The 25175-nt window shown below is 46.1% G+C and overlaps 1 protein-coding gene across 1 annotated transcript; it reads left to right on the top strand.

Annotated features, from left to right (window-relative positions):
- The first annotated feature begins 1740 nt into the window (after positions 1 to 1740).
- On the top strand, positions 1741 to 24930 carry LOC141257863 (uncharacterized). The gene is made up of 8 exons (XM_073672872.1): positions 1741 to 1864; positions 3053 to 3105; positions 3829 to 4033; positions 4355 to 4504; positions 19597 to 19725; positions 22278 to 22427; positions 23617 to 23763; positions 24782 to 24930. Exons 1-8 carry the CDS (start codon positions 1741 to 1743, stop codon positions 24928 to 24930), a joined length of 1107 nt encoding a protein of 368 aa, XP_073528973.1.
- Positions 24931 to 25175: the final 245 nt, after the last annotated feature.

Raw genomic sequence — 25175 nt, 5'->3', positions numbered from 1 at the left:
GCTATTTCGCTCCCACCCTCATTCAGTACAGGGCCTACCCAGGATGTTACCGCGGACATGGCACGTGGTCCTCCCAGGAATATAACCTTACTCCCCCCTCCCACACTAATACAATGGGATCTGGGTACCGTTGTTTTCCCCTTAGAGAACACTCATATATATATTTAGCCAACGCGTTACCTATACAGTGTACAGTTTCTCTTCTTACAAAAGCAAAGAGAAATCTCTCAGACTTAATACATATACAAACAGTTAACAAACTAAACCTTTTATTAGACCCTGATCTCTGGCCACAGGGTTTGATCAGCTTCTCCTACTTACCAAGCTCTTCAGCACATCCAGGTGTAAGCAGGAATTAGAATCAATGTCAGTCTCAAAGTGTAGTTCACAACAGGGCTCCTTTGTAGTATCCACGTACACAGAGTCTTAGTATAGCAGATCCTTCACAATCTCTGAATTAAGCCTGATAAGTCCATCAGCAGTGATATACACCACTACTGGAATCACTAACTAGCTTTCCCTAACTGACTACACAGTTGGTGACCGGTCACATATCTCAGTTACTCACACAACTTCTTCTTGGACACACCGTCTGGCTGCAGTCTGTACAAGCTCCCAAACGTCCCTGGGTATCAGACACGTCTTGTCTCCTCAGAGGACGTCCTGGTTCTGTGTTTCCCAGGCTTTTTTTACAGATCCCCAGGCTTTACCTGTTTCTTGCTGACCCCTAATGGCTGGACTAAGTCATTGCAGGAGAAATTTATACTGTCAGTAATATGAACTCATTACTAAAAAGACATGTCAACATGTTACACCTTCTTTCACTGGTTTAACTTAATCATGAGGATGTTACTAAGACCCCAATAAGAAGATTGGACAACATAGACCTGTTTATGTATTCCAACCCCTCCACTTACATATTGAAGTTATTAGTCAGTGACTTCTGCAGAATGTCAAGAAGATAGCTAGGGGAATCACAGTGATCTCCCAGCTGGTACCAGTTTGTCAGGGGACAACACTTTGTCCCTCCAGTCGTCAATTACGCAACTGGCGATTGATGGATGAGGCCCCGGCTGTTTTCACTACTAGGCCGGTTATTAGGGGAACTCACAGTGAGTGTATAGTAAATACTCATCTGATTCCAACGCATGGATCTATAGATAGGAAGCATGGCATGGATAGTTTCATCCATCTGACCTATATTAATTTGGAGGTGTTGCCGCAACCATCCAGTGACATAAGGCAATGCTTTACTTTTGCCACTTCTTCATGACTCCGCAAATATGTCTTTCATATCTGTCATTTCTATGGCGTCCATAATAACTCAATATTCATGATTTGCAAAGGAGGACGAGGGATTTTAAAGTAATCTGCTTGCCTTTCTGTTCAAGCTGAGGCTAAAGGTGATAGGTTGTCTCTATCACCGACCATAAGTCTGTCGCATCCCCAGATTCCTCTGTCAGCCCTGCCTGCTCTGCGATCCATCCTTTTTAATTACCTGTTCACATCAGGGTGGTCCTTGCTTCAATATTCACTATCAACTATGAAATTGCTTATAGATTTTACAATTACATCTATGACACAGGACATTGTGAGAACATGAGAAGACTGTTGTGAAATGCTGCATTGTATCTGAACAGGTTCTACCATCTTCCTCCCATGTTACTTACTTGCATGATTGGTACAGTATATATACCAGACACCTAATGATCATCTTCTCAATGTCTCCAGCTTTCCGCTATGTCTCCAGTGGCCGGCCTCATTCTTCTGCTCGCCTCCAGCTATGTGAGCTCTTCAGTAGTACCAGATTACGACTCAGACCCCTCAGTAATGGGACACGGCACATATGAAGGAAGCATAAGTGGTGAGTAACCAATGTACATTTAGACTCCCCGGACTTCATAGAAAATCTAGTTCATGGGCACCAGACCAGGAGAAGACCATATTGTGTTTGGGTCAAGGTCTCCATTTAGCTTAAAAGGGTTCTAAACATTAGAGCTCATTCAGACATCAGTGATTTTCTCATACTCAAAAAAAAATCCCATCGTCAGTGTTTTTGATCATCAGAAAAAACAATCTCAGGTCGTTTCTCCAGTTTCTCCTATCAAATAGTCTGTGAAAAATGGTCAAAATGCCACGCTTTTATGCAGATCATTCGGTCAGAGGAAATACATTGGACATATAAACTACCCCATAGACTGTCAGAAGTATGAGGGCTATCAGTGAAAAACACTGATATCATTTGTACGAGAAAAATTGACGTCTTAATGAGCCCTAAGATATGTTAGGTTCCGTGACTTAAACCCCTTCACTACCTTTGACGTACATGTATGTCAAAGGTAGTGTCCCACTCCCTGCCTTTGATGAAGGCTCGCCCGCCGTGCCCACATCTTTCCCCGCACTTGATAGCTGATTAAATCAGCCATCAAGTATCTTCAACAGCCGTGGGTGGAGCTCTGCCCATTGCCGTTAACCAGTTAAATCTTGCTGTTAATCACTGTCAGCGGGAATTAACCCATGCTGACCATGATTGCGTCACGTGGTCGCAGGGCACCGGCTTTACGATACTCACGTGAACGCTGGCTCATGGCCGACGTTCATAGATCATCATTTCTGCTGTACATCGCCGAAGTATAAACAGCAAAATAATCTGGAATGGAATCAAAGAGCTACCAATAGATATGTGGATAATTCAGCGGGGTAGACATATTAAAGCATAACCTGTAATGTAATAGGGAAAGATAAATGGCCTCCTGGCTAAAAGTTATATATGTATAGGTGGTTACACCTAGAGGCATTTATATATTTTATGTTTTTGTTTGTCTTTGTCTTTTAGCTTGGAGGCAATTTATCTTTCCCTACTACAATACAGGTTATGCTTTAATATGTCTACCCTGCTGAAGTATCCACATATCATTGACTACCAATATATAAAAATGGAATGGTGTCACCATGTCAGGTGGTGTCCTTTATTGGTTCTGCCAGGTAATAGTTCCAGAAGAAGAAACATACCTTCGATATGTCACACATTACCCCACCATAATGTCCCCAGGATCAATCGTAGATGTTCCTCAGGGTGCTTCCCCTGATACTAAGGACATTATGGTGGGGTCATGTGTGGCATATCGAAGGTACTTGCTTTAAGCATATGATGCTTGACAGTGGCACTTAACACTACACAGGCGATCAAAACATCGTATCTACACCAAAACGGTCTCGATAAAAACGTCAGCTCATTGCCAAAAATGAAGACCTCACCCGGCCCCAAGATCTCGAAAATATTACAGGTCTCGGAATTTTTTTTTTTTTTACAAATTTCTGATTTTTTTTTTCACCACTTTTATTTAAAAAAAAAAAAGTATACATGGTATCTGCGTACATGTACTGACCCGGAGAATCATATTGTCAGGTCAGAATTACCATAAAGTGAACATGGTGAATACAAAACAACAAAAAAAATAATAATTGTGGAATTGCACTTTTATGCAATTTCAATGCAGCTGGGATTCTTTTCCTGTTTTCCAGTGCATCTTATGATAAAATGAATGGTGTCATTTAAAAGTACAATTGCAAAAAAAACCAAGCCCTCATACGGCTAGGGGGACGGGAAAATCAAAAAGGTTATGGCTCTGGGAAGAGGGGAGGAAAAAGAAGAAAACACAAAAACTTAAAAGTGGCCCAGCGGGAAGGGGTTAAAAAAAATCTTACTGCAAAAAAAAAAAAAAGTCTTCAATCTGCTAAAAAGCGATGGGCTCATATTCGGCTGAGTCCCTATGGGGTTATCAGATATTATATTTTCATGGTGCTATGACTATCGTCAAGGTGTAGCCGCATCCTCCACGAGACCACCATAAGACTCTCACTGTGCCTTGGTTTTCAGAGAAGCCGGGGTGTTGCCCCGCGGACGTGGACTACCCCACCTGTAATCCCCTAATTAAGGTCAAGCCAGAATGCTACAAAGACAAAGACTGCAACGGGATGAAGAAATGCTGCTACTCGGGCTGTAACCAGCGCTGCCTGCTTCCTCTACAAGGTAAATGGAAGCCATGAATGAGTGACCGCCACTTGTGGGGGCTTCAGGGTGTAAATTATTGGGCAGAATATTAGGGAATAACCACAAGGCTCAGTATTGGTTTAGATTAGTTATCACTGGGGACCAGGGATGAAGATTAGGTTTGATGACCATATTTCGTAGAGACCACAGAGGTCAGATTGTATTTACTATTGGTGACCACAGGGGGCAGTGTTGGAAGGGATCACCGTTATTGGGGAGCATAATCATTACAAGTGGGGATAACAAGGCAGATTCCGTCATCTCCTACATCGATAATCACTGTCTGTTGTCTCTCTGCAGCTAAACTCAACCCCTGCCCGTATTTCAACCATTCAATATGCATCCTTGTCCGGCCGATGGCCCCAGAGTGCCACAAAGATGATCAGTGCCAAGGAACCGAACGCTGCTGCTGCTGTAACTGCCGGCGTCAGTGCACCAAGACAGAGAAAGGTGAGGGGACATGGCTGCTCTGATGTGATCTCACTTCCTCACCAGATGGGTGGTATAAGTGGTGGGACAACCGCTTTCAGGTTGGTGGAGACAAATAGTGAGGAAAAGAAGAAGAATTGTGAGACTCCCATGCTGCTGAGAGTACCTGGACGGAGCCGGATAGGACTGTAATATCTATTTGGAGGTGGATTGCCCGTTTTGCACACTATTATCTAGAGTACTGGCTGGCAAGTCTATACAGGAGCTGTCATACCATGAGATTACTGAATTAAATGTACGAGATGAGGTCTCATAAAACGATGGTTGTGTTATTTTACGAGTATCTTCATTGACGTTAATGAAGATTTCACCGTCATCCCCGTAAATAATCTAAAGATGAGCAAATCTAAACCAAGACCTGTGTACAGTGGTGGCCAGACGGGAGCCCTGCAAAGCTCCTACCTGTGGCATCCCTTAGGCTTCATATGTGACTCCTACCACCATGAAGAGGTCTCAGTGGGCCTACAATTTAAGGAGGCACTGGGGGTCCTTGCAGGTACGCGGCAGGTTGCAGGGCTCCCACAGATGATGCAGCCATTGGAATAGAGTAATGCGAATGGACTCCCTCATTTCTACAGGCTTCTTCTTATTGTGCTGCTAATATTAAGCCAATTACTGTATCTATGAAAAACTATGAATACAGTAGTAGATGCCTTCTATAAAACCTAAATTCGAAAGAATAGGGATAATACACTCAGGCTCACAAAAAATACCCTTATAAAATATAGCTGTTATTATCAATGTTAAAATGTACATAGTAAAATTACATGGACAACCTCAATAGAGAGGTAACGTGATATCCTCAATGAATAATTTGATATAAAAAACACAACAAAAAGACAGTTAAATATATGATGTTATATAACTGACATGTAGAGATGAGCGTTGTTCTACTCGAACTGTTCGCCAATCTCAAATTCGAGCTGTTTTGGGCGGTGTTCGAGCCGTTCGGAGAACACGAACAATTTGAGAAAAATTCGGCTGTTCGAGGTTATGTTCGATAACTGTTCGTGCACCAAAATCATAACTGGATTTTTTCTCAGTAATGATGAAAATTAATGTTAATACACAGTTTGAGTGTACAGCAGGGTGGGGGGAGGGGCAGGGGATGGATCTCTGCAGGAACAATGAAGATCTCCATTTTTTTTTCTCTTTCCCGCATTTACAGTGGGGAGGTGCAATCTGTCAGCCTATCAGCAGCGCACACACGGAGCGAAGTGCTTTTTTTCACACAAGCAAGGGCATGTGTCATTGGCAGTGTATGTCACATGTTCTTGCCCTATAAGACCAAGCCATTTTCCCCGTCGCCACCATTTTCTCACTGCTGCAGCTGCGTGTTAGACGGCACCGCTGTTGCTGTGTGCGCTATACCTTGTTAATTTCAAGCCAATTTTCGCACAAATCTACAGATAGCTTGGGAGTAGGGAATAGTTGTGATTGCAGTCCTTTTAAGGACTAGGTTACAGCATTTCCTACGACTTTTATCAGGCAGGTCTGTGCTCTTAAATAGATAGATTGTGGGAGTAAAGACTAATTGTAATTGGAGTCCTTTTCAGGACTAGGTTACATCAGTTCCTATCAGTTTTTGCCAGGCAGGTCTGTGCCAGTGCTGTGCAAGTTTTTTTCACAGCATTTGGCTGAATCTAGCAAAGCTAATCCTTCTTGGCCTATTGCAGAGTGTGTTAGTCAGTGGAGTAGCCTATCTGTGTTGCAAGATATACCACCTGTGTATAGAATACCAATTTTTTTACTGCACCTAGTGAAGTAAAATCTTTTGGGCATAGCATCATTCTATTAGTCCATCTATACTGACCTCCATCAGGTTGCAAACTGAATATAATTTTTTTCTGCATGTAGCTCTGAAAAAATATTTTGCCTTCTAGCAGTGTGTGGGACTTTCTCTATTAGTCCATCTATACTGACCTCCATCAGGTTGCAAATTAAAGATAAATAATTTTTTTCCTGCATCTACCTCTGAAAAAAATATTGGGCTTCTAGCTGTGTGTGGGACTTGTTCTATTAATCCATCTATACTGACCTCCATCAGGTTGCAAACGGAATATAATTTTTGTCTGCATCTAGCTCTGAAAAAATATTTTGTCTTCTAGCTGTGTGTGGGACTTGTTCTATTAGTCCATCTATACTGACCTCCATCAGGTTGCAAACTGAATATAATTTTTTCTGCATCTAGCTCTGAAAAAATATTTGGCCTTCTAGCAGTGTGTGGGACTTTCTCTATTAGTCCTTCTATACTGATCTCCATCAGGTTGCAAATTAAAGATAAATAATTTTTTTTCTGCATCTACCTCTGAAAAAATATTGGGCTTCTAGCTGTGTGTGGGACTTGTTCTATTAATCCATCTATACAGACCTCCATCAGGTTGCAAACTGAATATAATTTTTTTCTGCATCTACCTCTGAAAAAATATTTGGCCTTCTAGCAGTGTGTGGGACTTTCTCTATTAGTCCATCTATACTGACCTCCATCAGGTTGCAAATTAAAAATAATTTTTATCTGCATCTAGCTCTGAAAAAATATTTGGGCTTCTAGCTGTGTGTGGGACTTGGTCTATTAGTCCATCTATACTGACCTCCATCAGGTTGCAAACTGAATATAACTTTTTTCTGCATCTAGCTCTGAAAAAATATTTGGCCTTCTAGCAGTGTGTGGGACTTTCTCTATTAGTCCATCTATACTGACCTCAATCAGGTTGCAAATTAAAAATAATTTATATCTGCATCTACCTCTGAAAAAATATTTGGCCTTCTAGCTGTGTGTGAGACTTGTTCTATTAGTCCATCTATACTGACCTCCATCAGGTTGCAAACTGAATATAATTTTTTTCTGCATCTAGCTCTGAAATAATATTTGGCCTTCTAGCAGTGTGTGGGACTTGTTCTATTAGTCCACCTATACTGACCTCCATCAGGTTGCAAATTCAAAATAATTTTTTGTCTGCATCTAGCTCTGAAAAAATATTTGGCCTTCTAGCAGTGTGTGGGACTTTCTCTATTAGTCCATCTATACTAACCTCCATCAGGTTGCAAACTGAATATATTTTTTTTCTGCATCTACCTCTGAAAAAATATTTGGGCTTCTAGCTGTGTGTTGGACTTGTTCTATTAGTCCATCTATACTGACCTCCATCAGGTTGCAAATCGAATATAATTTTTTTCTGCATCTAACCCAGCCAATAGTTTTGGCCTAATACCACAGTTTGGCCACTCAGCTCTGCTCGGTTCCCATCCATTGTTTTTTTGTGCAAACAACTCCAGAGTTGTGAATTAGTTAACCACCAAAATGAGTGGAAAAAGGCCTGCTGCTGGTGGAAAGGGGAATAGGCGTGTTGGGAAGGGGAAAAAAGGTTGTGTCCGTGGGGTAGGTGTTAAAGCAACAGTAACATCTGCAGAAGAAAGACCATCTTCCAGCCAAACTAAAATGTCTACTTCTTTTAGCGGACAATGTGATAAGATCCCTTTCTTACGGCCCCGCCAATCGCTACAAATTCCAGATGAGGCACAAAAACAGCAGGTGCTTCAACGGATATCAAGTGCTCCTTTAAGTGGGCTCTCCTCCACATCAACTTCAACATCACAAATACTCCAGTCCTCAAAGGTGTCACCCAAATCGCACTTGCTTCCTCACAGCTCCCAAATCTCCAGCTGCCCGTCTGAGTATGAGGTAGAACAGATGGTTGAGTCTGCAGAGCTGTTTACTCATACTATAGCCTGGGAATCAGAGGTCAACTCCAGCGCTTCTGTGAATCCAGATGAGGAAATGATCTGCACTGATGCCCAGAATCTTTATGAGTCGGATCCAGGACCAGACGCAGAAGGTTCTGACTATAATGTAGACCCTCATTCCCAAACTGTAACTCCTGTTGGTGGAGACAATGAGGAAGACGATGATGAGATTCAAATACCTGATTGGAGCGACAACTTTAGTTTTTTGTCAGGGCAGGAACAGGTTGGCTCTGAGGACGACGGGTGTGATAACGCACAGGGTGATGATGATGAGGTTGGAGATCCCACTTACTGTCAACCCACAGTTAGCCAAGAGATGAGGTCAGCAGAGGAGGTGGAGGAAGATGCTAGTGACGACGAGGTCAGGTTGCGCCTTCCTGGACAGAGACGTAGTACTGGAAGCACGTCAACAACTGCATCCTCAAACACAACTCTGCCTCTCACCACAAGTCGTGGTGGCTCTTCAGGTCGCATGGGTGCTAAGCCTTGCATAGCCTGGGCATTTTTTCAGATCGATAAAGATGACCCAACTCGTGTTATCTGTAACATTTGTCAGCAAAAGCTAAGTAGAGGCCAAAAAATACATAGTTTGAGTACTTCATGCATGAACCGGCACATGGACATGAAGCATAAGTTGCAGTGGGAAGCTCAGTGTGCTACAATGCGGCCTAGCCGGCCGGGCCAACCACCGTCTGCCATATCTTGTGCATCCGCGGCCTCTTCATCCTCTGTGACTGGGGGGACAGCAGTCACACCTGTTTTGGGGCGCAGACCTGCCACCTCTTTACCCGCAACAGCCAGCGTGATTGGCAGGTCATCATTTTCTTTGGAGGTGGTAACACCAGCTGTTGTTGAGCGCTGTCCGACATCGATAGCACCACCTTTGGATCAAGGCAACCTAACATGTCCGCCTGCATCTTCCTCACAGACCGGCAGTTTGCCGGGGACACCCTTATCAACCCCGTCTAAGCACAATAGCCAGCCCTCGGTCCCTCAGATGTGGACAAGTAAAAGACCATTTCCTACTAGCCATGAGAAAGCTAAGAGGTTGAATTTCACCATCTGCAAGCTCTTTGCTACAGAAATGCTGCCTTTCCGCCTGGTGGACACAGAGGATTTTCGAGACCTTATGTCCGTCGCAGTGCCGCAGTACCAGATGCCCAGTCGGCACTACTTCTCAAAGAAAGGTGTGCCTGCGCTCCACCAGCATGTCACACACAACATCACCGCTTCTTTGAGAAACTCTGTGTGTGACAGGGTGCATTTCACCACAGACAGTTGGACGAGTAGGCATGGACAGGGGCGTTACATGTCGCTGACTGGGCACTGGGTAACTATGGTGACAGCAGGACAAGGGGCTGCTGTCCAAGTCTTGCCGTCCCCACGAGTTGTGCGTCAATCCTCTTTATGTCAAAGTTCCTCCACTGCTTCTGCCTCCTCAACCTCCTCTCGGTCTTCCACCTGCACCCAAAGCCTGTCTGGTCATGCCACAAGCTTTCTAACTGCGCAGAAGGGATCCTGCACACCTCCTTACTATGCTGGCAGCAGGGCTCAACGTTATCAGGCGGTTTTTACTTTGAAATGTCTGGGAAATGTGAGTCACACAGCTGAGGAGTTGTGGTCAGCTCTGGAGAACCAATTTCATGACTGGTTGTCTCCACTGGACCTGAAACCAGGGAAGGCCGTGTGCGACAATGCTGCAAACCTGGGTGCGGCCCTTCGCCGGGGCAATGTCACACACGTGCCTTGTATGGCTCACGTGTTGAACCTGGTTGTCCAGCAATATTTAGCCCACTATCCCAGACTAGATGGCCTTCTGCAGAGGGCACGGTCGCTGTGTGCTCACTTCCGCCGTTCGCATCCCGCAGCTCAGCGACTTACATCTCTACAGAAGTCGTTGGGCCTGCCACTTCACCGGCTAAAATGCGATGTGCCTACCCGGTGGAATTCAACTCTGCACATGTTGCAGCGACTGTGGCAGCACCGACAAGCCCTGGTGCAATACCTTCTGACGTATAGCCTGAGCCAACGAGTTCCAGAGGTGGGGCAAATCACGCTGGAGGAGTGGTCTCAGATCAGGGACCTATGCACCCTTCTGCACAGTTTTGAAATGGCGACGAAGATGTTTAGTGCTGACGATGCCATTATCAGCATGACTATTCCGGTGATTTACATGCTGGAGCACATGTTAAACAGAATTCGGAGTCAGGTGGTGGCACAAGAGGAGGTGGAGGAATTAGAGGAGGAGGAGTTGTATGCGGAAGGGCTAACATCTGCAAGGTCCAGACGGTCGGCAGCACCAAGGCGGCAGGCATGTGAGGGTGGGGGAGATGGTTTTACCAGAGCGCATGGTAGCAGCCAAACTAGTGAGGAAGGTGCAGGAGCCCAGGAAGAAGTGGAGGATGAACTGATGGAAGACTCATCAGATGAGGGAGACCTTGATCACATTTCTGTTGTGCAAGGTTGGGGGGAGAGGACAGAGGAAGGAAGCATGATTGTTACCTCGCCACCAACACAACAGGGACTTGGAGCTCCTGGATGCGCAACACACATGAGTGCCTTCTTGCTGCACTACCTGAAACATGACCCTCGAATTGTGAGAATTAGAAATAATCCTGACTACTGGGTTGCCACACTGTTAGATCCCCGGTACAAAAGTAAATTTGCCGAAATTATTCCTGCCATAGAAAGGGATGCACGCATGCAGGAGTATCAGCAGAGACTGTTGCAGAATCTTACATGTGCTTTTCCACAAAACACCAGTGGTGCACGTAGTGAATCTCACAGTTCCAACTTGCCAACCGTGGGACAGTCGAGTGTTCAGCACTCAAACCGTAACAGAACCACAGTATCTGCTGGTAACATCAATTTTGCGGATTCATTTCATCACTTTTTTAGCCCATCCTTTGCAAGGCCACAGGAGACAAGAAGTCTGACACATAGTCAACGCCTAGAGACGATGGTACAGGAGTATCTCCAAGTAAACATTGAAGCCATGACTGTGTCAGCGCTGCTGGTGGTGTGCTGACAGATAAGCGCACGCGGCTCTCCACTGATAATGTAGACAGACTCACGTTCATAAAGATGAACAAATCATGGATCCGAAATGACTTTTCTACCCCTGTGTAATCCTGGGGAGAGTAAAAGCTTGATGATTGGTTAAAATCACCCTACCAACCGTTTTAAGCTTTCAAATTACTAATCATGTTTATCTGTATCTTGGCTGGAAAATAATTTGGGCTTTGTAGCAGTGTGCAGCACTGATTCTATTAGGCCATCTATAATAAGCTCCACCAGATTTAAAATTACTAATCATGTTTATCTGTATCTTGGCTGGAAAATAATTTGGGCTTTGTAGCAGTGTGCAGCACTGATCCTATTAGGCCATCTATACTAAGCTCCACCAGATTTAAAATTAATAATAATTTTTAGCTGCATCTAGCCCGGAAAATAATTTTGGGGCTCCGAGATGCGCAAGACACATAAGTGCCTTCTTGCTGCACTACCTGCAACATGACCCTCATATTGTCAGAATTCGAAGTAATCATGACTACTGGGTTGCCACACTCTTAGATCCCCCAAACTTTTCGATCAACCTTTTCATTTTAATAAAGACCAAAAAAATTGTCATTTTTGAAATTATAAGCATTAGCAGGTTATTAGAAACTGAAATCAAACAGTTTTCAACTCAAAACTTTATTCTAGGTGATGTTACATTTTCACATAGGACCCCTTGTTCGAAAGGAGCTTCTGAACTCTCTCGTCCATTGAATTTGTCATGTTTTGGATGGTTTCTGCTTCAATTGTTTTGCATGAGGACAGAATACCCTCCCAGAGCTGTTGCTTAGATGTGAACTGCCTCCCGCCATCATAGACACTCCTTTTGATGATGCTCCAGAGGTTCTGAATGGGGTAGAGGTCAGGGGAGCATGTGGGTCACACCATAAGTTTGTCCCCTTTTATGCCCATATCAGCCAGAGATGCAGATGTTTTATGTGCAGCATGAGATGGTGCATTATCATGCAAAAAAATGATTTTGCTGTGAAATACACGGTTCTTCTTCTTGAACCATGGCAGGAAGTGCTGTTTGAGAAAATCCACATACATTATGGAGTTCATCTTTAGCGCCTTCAGGGATCCTAAAGGGGCCGACAATCTCTCTCCCCATGATTCCAGCCCAAAACATTACTCCACCTCCTCCTTGTTGGCGCTGTAGCCGTGTTTGCGTGGGGTGTCCATCAACCAGCCATCCTCCACTCCATCCTTCTGGACCATCGAGCGCTGCACGGCACTCATCCGTGAACAAAACAGTTTTGAAATCAGTCTTCATGTAATGTTTAGCCCACTGGAGCCATTTCTGCTTGTGTGAAGTGGATAGAGGAGGTCGACAGGATGGCGTATGCACAGCTGCAAACCTCTGAAGGACCCTGCATCTTGTTGTTCGGGGGACGTTGGAGGCACCAGCAGCTTCAAAAACTTGTCTGCTGCTATGACAAGGCTTTTTTGCCGCTGCTCTTTCAACCTGACGTAATTGCCTGTAGGAAAGAGTCCTCAATTTGCCCTTATCAGCACGCACACGTGTGTACTGTGAATCAGCTACATACTTCTTGATTGCCAAGACACTTCATCCTGATCATCGCACATTGTTGATTGTAGTCATGCCTTGACCTAAACACTCCACAATTTGTTGCTTCTCAGCAGCCGACACATCCTTTTTCTTTCCCATTTTGGCAGAAAATGTAGGCTGCTTAATAATGTGAGACAGCCTTCTTAAGTAGTCTTGCCTTTCATTGGACACACCTGCCAAACTAATTAGCACAGGTGTCTGCAATTGCTTGCAGTGATATAAAGAGCCCTGACACACATCACCATCAATGAGTTTAACTGACAAACAAACAAATTCTTCCCTTATCACTCCTAAACACTTTTTGCATAATAATTTGGAACACAGTGTACATGTGCTTTTCCACAAAACACCAGTGGTTCACGTAGTGAATCTTACAGTTCTAACTTGCCAACCGTGGTCTGTATGGAGTTGTTCAATAAAGGGCCCAAAATTAAGATAACATAGATGGGAGAGGTCTCTATGAATAGGAATTCCTAAGTATTTGATACCCTGTGAGGGCCAGGCAAAGGGAATGTTGGACTGGATGGAATCCTATATGGATTTGGGGAGGGAGACATCGAGGGCCTCAGACTTCGCTGCATTGATTTTAAAATTTGACCATGCAACAAAGTGATCTATTTCAGCCATAACAGCATGGATGGATATATGTGATTGAGTGATATATACTAGGACATCATCAGCAAATAGAGAGTACTTGTACTCGATGCCTCCCACCTCAATCCACCTAATATTGGGGTTATGGCGAATTGATGAGAGCAGGTGCTCCATCACTAGGATGTATAAGAGAGGGGACAGAGGACATCCCTGCCTTGTCCCATTGGTGATTGTGAAAGGTGATGAAAATGTTCTGATGCACCCCCTGGGCCTTGGGACACCCGGAGCCGGACCCTTTTTGGTGGATGCTGGTGGTTGTAGTCTTCGTGGCGGTGACCCGATTCCGTGGCTCAGGGTGGTCAAACCAGTGGCGGAACTATTTATGTGGTTTTGATGTTTAAATGTCCGACTACGCCACCCGTGGATTGCGGTCAGAGTGAACCGCCGCTGCAGGGCAGACCGCTGAGGTTGGTGTTGTGGGTGCAGCAGAGCGTAGCATAACTCCCCACGGGAGGAGTATAGCCTCAGGGCAGTGTATGCGGAGGATGGGGGTGATGGTGCAGGGCAGCAGCAGTAACGACACGGAGTCAGTGATGCAGTCCAGGGCCTTTACTCACAGTTCTTATTATCCAGACCACGTCTGCAGGTAACGGCTGCCCACGTCGTACTGTGCTCACCAGGTGAGAGGCTCAGACAACTCCCAGATAACTTTGGAGCGCTTCACAGGACCCCCTTTGTGTGTCCTTTGTCTGGCCTTTCTTACCAACCTTTCTGTCCGGCTGCCTCGGGCCTCCTCTTGGTAAACTTGGCACCAGTTTCCCTGACCCTATGTGGTGCCTTCCTAGCGGGTGTAGCGAGGGGCTGCGCCACATAAAATGTCACAGCCTCCGGTTTCTAGCTGAGGGTCGTTTCCTGCCTCCACTAGTTTCGGGGACCGGTCTCCCCCTTTGGCCTGACCCCTCCACGCAGGTGGATTCGGGCGTGCGGTGGCGACTCGCCCGTCCGCACCCCTGGGATCCCTTCATTCCTCGTTCCTGGAGCCTTCTCCGCTCCTCTTCCTTCCTTCTCCCTCTTCCAGGCCTGGGCCTCTGTTACTAGGCCCGCCTCCGGAGCAGAGCTCATGCAGAGCCCCTGCTCCCTGCCACTTCTGCTCAGACTTCTCTGCACTGAGCTAAAATGGTGCCCACCTTTTATACTCCCTTCTCAATGCACCCAGGAACTGCTTCCTCCCTGCTCCTGCACTACAGGGTTCCCCTTCCTCAGTGTTCCCTCCCCCCACTCCAGCCAGGGACAGGGACTGTCATGCCCATCTCAGAGGCATATTGGTCGCCCTGCCCCACGGCAATGTGGTGTAATGCATGCAGGTGTCGGGTCCTGATCCACACTCCATCCTTACCTGAGAGTGAGATATCACACCTCTGGGTGAGGTGCAATACCTCTGTAGCAACCGAGCCCTCAGGGTGCTACAGTTCCATTTATCTTCAGCCTAGGTGACGTATTGTGATACAGGGCCGTGATTTTGGCTATAAAAGGGTCCCCTAGACCCCTACTCCAAGCTTTTTAAGAGAATCATATATGGCGTGCCAGGAGACTCTATGGAATGCTTTCTCAGCATCCAACGAGAGTATCTAATTACAAATTTTTAACTGCATCTAGCCCAGGAAATACTTTGTGCCTAGTAGCAGTGTCTGCTAGTCAGCGGATTATCCCGGCTGTTAAGCAAGCTACACCACCTGTAGTTTGGACACTTAATTTTTTCAAAGGAAATGCTTCGGGACCACGGGATACTCAGTGAAGAGCATCAGGAGGCACCCCAAGGCATAGGGGCTGGGACTGGCAGTAGGATGCCTTGTGGTGGACAGCCGAGTTCGATCCTCATAAAAGCTTTTTAACTGCAGCAGCTTTAGTGGACGCTACTGGAGCTGGAATTACGCGGCTGCTGGCATGAGACTTGCCCTCCAATAGATCCTTGTAAATGGATTTAAAGTGTATTCATTCAAATTAGAGAGACAATTTAAATTAAAAAGCTTAGAGCTGCCTCCACCACAGGGGGGCTCGCTCGACCCACCAGCGGACAGGCACCAGTATTGGGAGAGGGGGGCTGGCCATCAGGGTTCACCGCGGTTCTGGCACAAACCCGGCGACACGGAGGTGGCACGGGCAGCAGCGGACTGAACGTGTCGGCTTCTCACTTTTTGGATTTTAGAAGGGCATGACATGCCTATATCTGTGTCTCCCCCTCCTTTTACTCCTCCACCTCTTTTCTTTTCGCATGACTATATGTACTTGTCACTTTTCCATGTGTTAGTTGTGTCTTCTGAGCAGTTTGTCAGCTTTTGGACACCTTTGAAGGTGTTTTCTATGTGTTTCTATGTGTTTTTGTTTGCCTGCCATTGGTTTTAACGGTGTTCGAAGGTGTTCGACGAACAGTTCGACGAACAGTTCGGTGAACACACGGGTGTTCGACGAACCGAACCGAACTCGAACACTACGGGGGTGGCTCAACACTACTGCCAATGCCATAAAGTTACGGAAGGTGTCAGTCTCCACCAGCCTGAATGATAGCATTTCAAGGGCCAGTAGTTTAGCAATGCCAGCATTCAGAGCCTGTGCTCGGGGGTGGTTTGCCGAGTATGGGCTCCTTTTCTCCCATGCCTGTGCTAACGATGGCTGTAGACTGGCCTGGGAGTGTGAGGATGACTGGGAAAGTGGTGCTGTGGGTGGAATTACACTGAACTCGAACACTACGGGGGTGGCTCAACACTACTGACATTCCCTGTAAGTCCCTAATATGCTGGCCCCTGCCTGACAGCGGAGGTTAGCACCCTATAGATAAGCACAAGTGGTGCCCCACTCCACGATAGCTGACCCTGTCTGACAGTGGAGGTTGGCACCCTATAGATAAGCTCAAGTGGCACCCCAGCTCCACGACGGCTGACCCCTGTCTGACATCGGAGGCTGGCACCCTATAGATAAGCTCAAGTGGCGCCCCCGCTCCATGATGACTGACCCCTGCCTGACATCGGAGGCTGGCACCCTATATATAAGTGCAAGTGGCGCCCCCGCTCCATGATGGCTGACCCTGTCTGACAGTGGACCTTGGCACCCTATAGATAAGCGCAAGTGGTTCCCCCGCTACATGAAGGCTGACCCCTGCCTGACAGTGGAGGTTAGCACCCTATAGATAAGCGGAAGTGGCGCCCCCGCTCCACGACGGCTGACCCCTGCCTGACATCGGAGGCTGGCACCCTATATATAAGTGCAAGTGGCGCCCCCGCTCCATGATGGCTGACCCTGTCTGACAGCGGAGTTTGGCACCCTATAGATAAGCGCAAGTGGCGCCCCCGCTCCACGACGGCTGACCCTGTCTGACAACAGAGGTTGGCACCCTATAGATAAGCATAAGTGGTGCCCCTGCTCCACGACGGCTGACCCTGCCTGACAGCGGAGGTTGTCACCCTATAGATAAGCACAAGTGGTGCCCCCGCTCCATGACAGCTGACCCTGTCTGACAGTAGAGGTTGGCACCCTATAGATAAGCACAAGAGGTGCCCCCGCTCCACGACAGCTGACCCCTACCTGACATCGGAAGCTGGCACCCTATAGATAAGCACAAGTGGCGCCCCCGCTCCATGATGACTGACCCCTGCCTGACAGTGGAGGTGAGCACCCTATAGATAAGCACAAGTGGTCCCCCCGCTCCACCTTATCTGAACCTACTGGTCCCATAATAAAGGTGGAAAATACACCAAAGTTACAAGTAGAAAAAAGTCCGGTCAACACCTCACCGGTGAAAATCAAAAAATAATTCAATTCAACGCAGTATGTATCAGATGTATTTATGGCAAAACTGCTCGTTCCAGCTAAGTCAAGCATCATGTATCAAGTGTTGCAATTATATGGGATAGAGAGTGTAGATCTAGACACTCGTGCACATATCGTGCCCTAGATGTCTGCTTCAACTTTATCAAATAGACCTCATATTCTATACTTGATAATTGGCATGCCTTTTTTTCTGATGGCCAGACATCAATTTGCGGCATTAGAGTTTGGTTTGGGGTAAATAGGGAGGAAAAACTGCGCTGCTTTCCCACCCCAGAGACCTTTTATCATATAAGGTCTATCTAATAAAGTTGAAGCATACATCTAGGGCACGATATGTGCATGTGTCTAGATCTACACTCTGTACCTAGTGTTCAATATCTGTTTGTGTCTATACTCAAGGGCCAACAGGTTCAGACAGGGTCAGCCGTTGTGGAGCGGGGGCGCCATTTGTGCCTATCTATAGGGTGCCAACCTCCGCTGTCAGACAGGGTCAGCCGTTGTGGAGCGGGGGCGCCATTTCTGCCTATCTATAGGGTGCCAACCTCCGCTGTCAGACAGGGTCAGCCGTTGTGGAGCGGGGGCGCCATTTGTGCCCATCTATAGGGTGCCAACCTCCGCTGTCAGACAGGGTCAGCCATTGTGGAGCGGGGGCGCCATTTGTGCCTATCTATAGAATGCCAACCTCCGCTGTCAGACAGGGTCAGCCATTGTGGAGCAGGGGCACCATTTGTGCCTATCTATAGGGTGCCAACCTCCGCTGTCAGACAGGGTCAGCCGTTGTGGAACGGGGGCGCCTTTTGTGCCCATCTATAGGGTGCCAACCTCCACTGTCAGGCAGGGTCAGCCGTTGTGGAGCGGGGGCGCCATTTGTGCCTATTTATAGGGTGCCAACCTCAGCTGTCAGGCAGGGTTTGCCGTTGTGGAGCGGGGGCGCCATTTGCGCCAATCGATAGGGTGCTAACCTCTGCTATCAGGCAGGGTCAGCTGTTGTGGAGCGGGGGCGCCATTTGTGCCTATCTACAGGGTGCCAACCTCCGCTGTCATGCAGGGGCCAGCACATTAGGGACTTACAGGGAAAGTCAGTTATATAACATCATATAGTTAGCTGTCTTTTGGTTGTGTTTTTATATCAAATTATTCATTGAGCATAACACGTTACCTCTCTATTGAGGTTGTCCATGTAATTTTACTATATACATTTTAACATTGATAATGAAAGTTATATTTTATAAGGGTATTTTTTGTGAGCCTTCTCCCCCTCTTCTCCTAACATTGTAGAGATCACACTCTTGTATACAAGCAGCCGGCACATGGCCAATGGCAAAGCCAATTGCTGGCCTCATTGGCCATGTGCCATAACAATTGCATCATGTCTTTCATATTGTGGAGATGAAAGCATCTTAGTGTTCAAGCAGGGCAGATCAGATATCAGTAGATGGGGTGGGAAGAGCACAGATCACAGAAGGTGGAGAGGAGATCGTGTAGGCTGTGTAGAAGTATGGAGAGTACAAACTCTGGTGGAAAGGAAAACGTGCTCTTCACCATCAGTGATTTTCAGGGGTCATAAAATAAATTAATTAATAAAGGGTAATGTTGTGTTATGGGTTCTTTTATGCATTAATTGATAGTTGATAGGTTTTCTGAGCTTTCTCTACTGATCCAATGAGGTTATGCTGGGAGTTAGTTTCGCTATAGTTGGAGATCCCGGCGCTCAGCACAGATGAGGAGTGAAGAATTATGAGATGTTCCTGCGGCCACTATTCAGAAGGTGGTCTGCACCATACAGAAGATATGACAGTGATAACCAGAGCCTGGTTGTCTCTAGATCTCGGTAAAGTTGCGTAATGTCCAGATGGTGGGTCAAAGCTAGAGATGAGCAAATCCAATACACTATGAATTTCCCTAAAAACTGAGATTCTATTTTAATCCAAACACTTGGGGATTCTCTCTGAATTTATCCAGTAAAATGGTGGTTTTATCTTTCCAACCAGTTCTCCAGTAGGTTGTCCAACGTGGTCATGTTTGGTGGACCACACATCATTTGCGTTAATGTGTTCTACAGCCAATATGACCGCTAGGACCTTGTCTGCAGCAGGTCTCATCAGATGACCGTAGAGAGAAGAAAGAGGTGCAACAGAGCCACAGGCATGGGGTGGTCCAAGGAGAGCATCTGCCTGAATTGAGTTTTGAGAGATTTGCTATACTGTAGTCAGTACATTACAAGGAGTTCGGCCTGACCGGAGGTTGTTCTTTTTTCTTGTAGTGAAGCCCGGACAATGTCCAGAACCAAAGAAGAAAATCATTGCAACGGCGTGTCTGAAGGACAGCGACTGCGTCGGGAGTAAGAAATGCTGCGAACAGAATGGACTAAAATGTGTGACTCCAGAACAAGGTAACGACAGATACATGAATGACCAGAATCATAGTGGAATGACTGTCATAGCTGACATAGGACAAGTTTTTGACCTTGCATTGAGGTAAAATCTGGATTCCACCAAGAAGAACGTTGGGTCTCGCCACTCCTGCCACAAAGTACTCAGATCTTCAAACTCCAACAACAGCACAGTTCTCTCCTCCATTGCTATCTGCCTTATGGAAACGTCCTTGGTTCTTTACTCCAAGTTGCTCTTTATTCTCCTGTCTTATGTCTAGGCTCTCTCTGCATCTCTACACACCTTGATGGCTACACAACATGGCAGCTTAGCTAGGTACCAAGGATGACTGAGTAATCAGGGGTTTCTCATGTGGTTCCCCTTAAAACAAAGACAATCGCAGATCAAACTTAGCTCCACTTTACAGAATTGTTGGCGTTTAGGACACTCCGGTCTTAATGTCTTCAATACACACAAGGTTATGCTGATGTCTAATGTTACAGAACTATAGACAGAATATATCACTCAACTGCGTGTGGAGGGAGGCCCCATTGGAGGACTGTGGTGGTAAATGCAGGTGTCCACTTAAAATATACGTCTTGTACTTCTTATCGTGTATTGAATGGATTTTCCCTCATAACCTATACTTTGCTCTTAAACATCATTAACCCCTTCTGCTGCAACCACATTTATTTATTTATTTTTTACCTCCCATTTGCTAGGAGCCATAACTTTTTTTTTTTCCCCCGTCAGCATAGCCATATGAGGTCTTGTGTTTTGCGCAAACAAGTTGTAGTTTTTGAATAACATTGCTCAGCCGACATTACAGCCTATTGGAAAGAAAATCCGAGTGCCGGGGAAAGAAAAAATAGAATTCTGGCTTAAAATGTCTAAACAGCAGCAATCAGAGCTTGCTCCAGTCGCTGCCATTACAGGCAATTGTTGGTGGTATAACGCTATTCCTGAGCCCCCCACACATGAGGGCCTGACCTATGAGATATTTCATTCCATGTCGTGGAGTTGACCGCTTACCAAGCTATGGTATATGTCTGTCCTGAGGACTTACCTTTCCCTTTTACCCCCTCTTCTCCTTTCTATTTTCTGTTTACCATATTATTTCACTCTTTTTCTTTTTCCTATTCTCTGGTTCTTGTTGCTCCATGGCTTGTGGTTCAGACCATGAGAGCTCTGTCCATCCACATGAAGCTCATTCACTAGAGCACTAGGTTTGTGTCCTTTTTTCTCTTTTTTTTTTGTGCCTCCTTTTTTAATTCTATTTTCATTTTTATTTCTGAACACCAGGACTTTTATCTCTCCTTGCCTTTAGCTTTGCCTTTAGATTTTGTAATTGTTTGACATTATTTTTGACGCGATTATGTGGTTTGCTGGTCAGACGACCGCGGACCGTTTTCTGCTCTCCTCTTGTTTTGTCCATATATTCCCGAATCTTTGCAAATTTTATTCCATCATTGTGGTTTTTGTCCTGATGAAGAGGTATGATTACCTCGAAACGCGTTGACAAATAACAGTCGCATCCACACTGTGTTTGGTCTCTCATCGTACATTGGATCTTCGGAAGCGCAGATTTATATACGCTTCTTCTCCAGGTTTGTGTCCTGAGGGCTTCACATTTAGTGCTCGATGATGGACGCTGATCACCTCTGTACCCCACAATCATCGGCACGTTGAACATCGCTCAGCTGCTTCTGAAACCCCTTGTTAGAACCTTCCTGTTAGTTTTTGCTATCTATTGTTCTGCAGTCATGTGACCATCTGCCTTTATATTCCAGCTCCGCCCTTTTGGCTGTGCTGGACTTCAGTGTTTGACTGTTTCTCTAGCCAGGTGCTTCGGTGCCTTTCTCTGTCAGTTCGCTTGTCCCTTCTGGGACCTCTAGTACCTTTTTGTCAGTTTGTCTTTTTGTGTTCTGCAACAACTTCTCTGTTTAGGAGGTGTCCCATTTTTGTCCCAGTCCTTAGTTCTTTTAGGGACCCCTCCCCTTATGCTATAGGTCTTTGTTCAGACTAGCCAAGGACTAAGGCGGGTCTGTTCGCTAGTAAAAGGCAGCCCGCTACATCGTAGGGATTCAGCTTAGTCTTACTGTAGGGACAGCTTTCCCCTATCTTTCCTTAGTTCTTGTTGCAGATCATAACACCCCTGCCGTTAACCCCTTAGATTTCACTCCATAACCGGCATTTAAGCAGTTAGACAGAGGGAATGGTGATCCTCCTTCAGCCCCTCACCACAATTACAGAGGTGCTGATGCATTGCCATGCGCTAAAAATGGCTGCCACCATACACCTCTGGTATGGTCTAATAGGAGGGCTAATAGCAGCAGGAGGGACTATTCTTAGGAATTAATAAACATATTTTTTCCTTATTATTTATAAATAAAAAAAACACGACCGGTCTGTAGCAAACCTAGATATAATTAAATGGTTATCGATTCTGGTGATGAATGGCATAAAAAAATACCCAAAATTTTATTTACTCAACTGCCCCCAAAAGTTATGAAAACAGGTTCTTCAAATTAATACTAAGGAAAAGGTTACCTCCTGTACTCTGTATCTGCAGAATACCCGGGGGTTTGCCCCATCAGTCTGGAGCAGTTGTCCTGCATCTACCTCAATAAGACCCTGTGTAAGCGAGATTGCGACTGCCCACCGAAGATGAAGTGCTGCCTGTCCGAAGAAAACAACCTGCAGTGCCAGAAAGTGACAAGCGGTAAATATGACCTTCTCCAGATCTCCAGCTTCACACTCATAATTAGGGATGAAAGCATCTGATGAAATTCAGATTCACCCGTTCTGTTTAATTGAAATTCTGTTTGCATCGATTTACTTAATGGGACTCTAAGGTGCTTGATTATGTGGTGTCTATCCAGACTTCCGAGCATTATAAAAGTTGGGAGTAAAATGTTTACTCACCTTGCCGATCCCATTTGTTGCCAGTGCAGCATCCCATCGGGTCCTCCGACGGTTTCCTCCTTATGGTCTTCATGACCGGCCATGTCCTAAACCACTTCTTCCTTCACGTTGTGCCATCAATCCATCATGGCATGAGTCTCCTGAAGCCTCCTGAGCTTGGTGCAAAGTGAAGGAAGATGCAAAGGAGAACATGGCCTGGTGTGAAGAACAGAAGAGCAAATCGGTGGAAGACCGGGAAGGGATAGCTGAGTGGTGAGATGAGAATACTTTTTTCGGCCCCCTTCTTTCCCTGCCTTCTAAAATCAGCTGGCTGAATGTTTTTGCCTCATTTGTAGGGAGCAAATCACAAATTTGGATTTTGGCAACATTTCAGGTGTATTCAATTCGCCTTGAACAGATTCGCCCTTCATATTCTCATTTTATAGAATATTCCTACTGAATCAAAGGCAAAAACCTGGTAATGGGAGTAGATGATAATTATGTGTTTGTATTCTGTAATGTGAATAGCGCTCTACCCGCAGGTGTCCTGTGCTGGGAACCGGCGTAGAGTTCCTGATGCCCTATAAAATGCCCAGCCCTTTGTGCTCTGCATGGAGCTGCACATGTGGGCACCGGCGTCAGACCCTATACACATTTTTCTACATCTTCTGGCTTTGGATCTGATCTGGGCATTGAGCAATGTCAGCAGTGTCATACTGTACACACGTACAGTAGCAGCAGCTGCGGGGTCACTAGGGCTCATACCGGAGGTCCAGTAGCCTTTTCGCTATCTCCATATCTACAAGTAGCGGAAGTTAATCAAACAATGGGGTTAGCTACTCAGAGGATAAAATAAGAGGTCCGCACAATTCCTTCTTCCGGCCTGACCCAAAACCAGGAGGGATGAAAGGTGTTAGTTTGTGGTGGGTGTCAGCCCAGACTCCCTCCTGTACAGTAATGTGACCTGACTATTACAGCTAATATCAGATGTGATTTGTCATTTACAGTGAAGCCTGGATCCTGCCCCATTCCGGTCACTCGGTGCAGATATTATGGTCCTTCAAAAGCTCAATGTTTATGTGATGAAGACTGTCCTGGAGACAAGAAGTGCTGCACCCCAGTGTGCCACCCGGAGTGCACAGACCCCGTTTTTGGTGAGTTCAGACTAATTCCAGTATATGTGAGAATTCTCTTCTCATCGCTCTGTAATGTGAGTCTGAAGATGAGTCCTGAGGAGAATCTTCATGGTTGTCTGTCATCCCCAAAACTCAATATGAACGACTTCTAGGTCCAAAGTCCCCTATAGGACTGTACAAGGTGGGGGGGGACTGACAGACTCCCTTTAACTTATTCCATCCAAGCATCTTATCACATGCCTGTGGGAGAGGTGATGGCTTGCAGATTGCTGAGACCCCCAAGGATTGGGGCACGTTTACCCCCTTAGAGTGGAGTCAGGGCACTTGCTCATCCACGGCTCCAGTGGACTAATACAGTTCTCCGGCAGTCCCATAAAGAATGAATGTAGTGTCAGACGACTGTACTGACTCCATTGTGACTGGGATAGCAGTGTCTTGTTCCCAGCGTGAGGACCCCACTGATCAAAACATTATCCTGTCAGATCAGACACCCCTCTATAAAACCCTACTCCCTGCCCGCCATTTATAACACTGGTGTCTCGCTGTGGCTGAAGGTTCTTTGGGTGGCGCTCAGTCACAAGTGTTTGCTGGGAATTCTTCCCTCCCATCCATTGACTCTCCGTCTAGTGCAGAATACGCGGACCCTTGTAGAAGCAAGACAAAGCCCTGACTAATCAGGATTGCTGCTTTGTATGCCAGTCTTTAGGAATTTGCTCCATGTTTCACCTGCCATGCACCAACACCGGAAATATGCGCCACATAGAGATTGGAAACATTTCTGCCTTAATCTGCTCCACTTCCGTGTCATGATTCTGGCGGATCTGTCAGACACGCTCGGTCGCTCTCCATCCAGACCCAACTTCTCTGAGAGTTGGCGAAAACAACAAGTCACAACATTTTTGTGGCATTTTAAGCAGATTTTGACCATAATTCTGGCAAACGCTGCTCTATGGATAGGAGCCGATGTCTCCTCCTCCTGTATATGGACGTCTGGTCACTGCACAACATCTCACCTTTCTTCTTCTCCTCATTGCAGAGGTTCCAGAGAAGAAATGCCCAGTGGTGAACACCTTTGTCGAATGCCAAGAAACTTACGCTCCAGCTGAATGCGGCGGTGACAGGGAGTGCGGCCCTGGACAGAAGTGCTGCAATGTCGGCTGTAGAATGGCTTGTAGGGACGTGTGAAGGGATCGGCCCCTGCTGAACTGGAATGTGGGAATAGACGATGTGTAAACGCATTTTACTCCAATATAAAGAAATAAAACGTCCCAGAAGAGCCAGGTGACATGCCATAAATCTGCAATAAATCTGCATTGTACCACCCTCTGTGCACTGTCATAAGTGACCCTGATCATGGAGGGGAGGTCTACCGGTTTGAGGTGTCACACACTGACCCTGATCTGCTTACAATTATTAAGTCTTGTTGAGTT

Source organism: Phyllobates terribilis, unplaced genomic scaffold (assembly GCF_046119375.1).
Source record: "Phyllobates terribilis strain yellow unplaced genomic scaffold, ASM4611937v1 Scaffold_3__8_contigs__length_932513732, whole genome shotgun sequence".
In the NCBI taxonomy this organism is placed as follows: Eukaryota; Metazoa; Chordata; class Amphibia; order Anura; family Dendrobatidae; genus Phyllobates; species Phyllobates terribilis.
This window is presented reverse-complemented; position numbering and strand designations above follow the sequence as displayed.

Bases quoted from the DNA above. Each gene is read 5' to 3' on its own strand.
- LOC141257863 (XM_073672872.1), top strand. From the start codon at position 1,741: ATGTCTCCAGTGGCCGGCCTCATTCTTCTGCTCGCCTCCAGCTATGTG. The intron at 4,505-19,596 runs GTGAGGGGACAT...TTTTTCTTGTAG, and splicing joins GTGCACCAAGACAGAGAAAG to TGAAGCCCGGACAATGTCCA. The intron at 19,726-22,277 runs GTAACGACAGAT...CTGTATCTGCAG, and splicing joins ATGTGTGACTCCAGAACAAG to AATACCCGGGGGTTTGCCCC.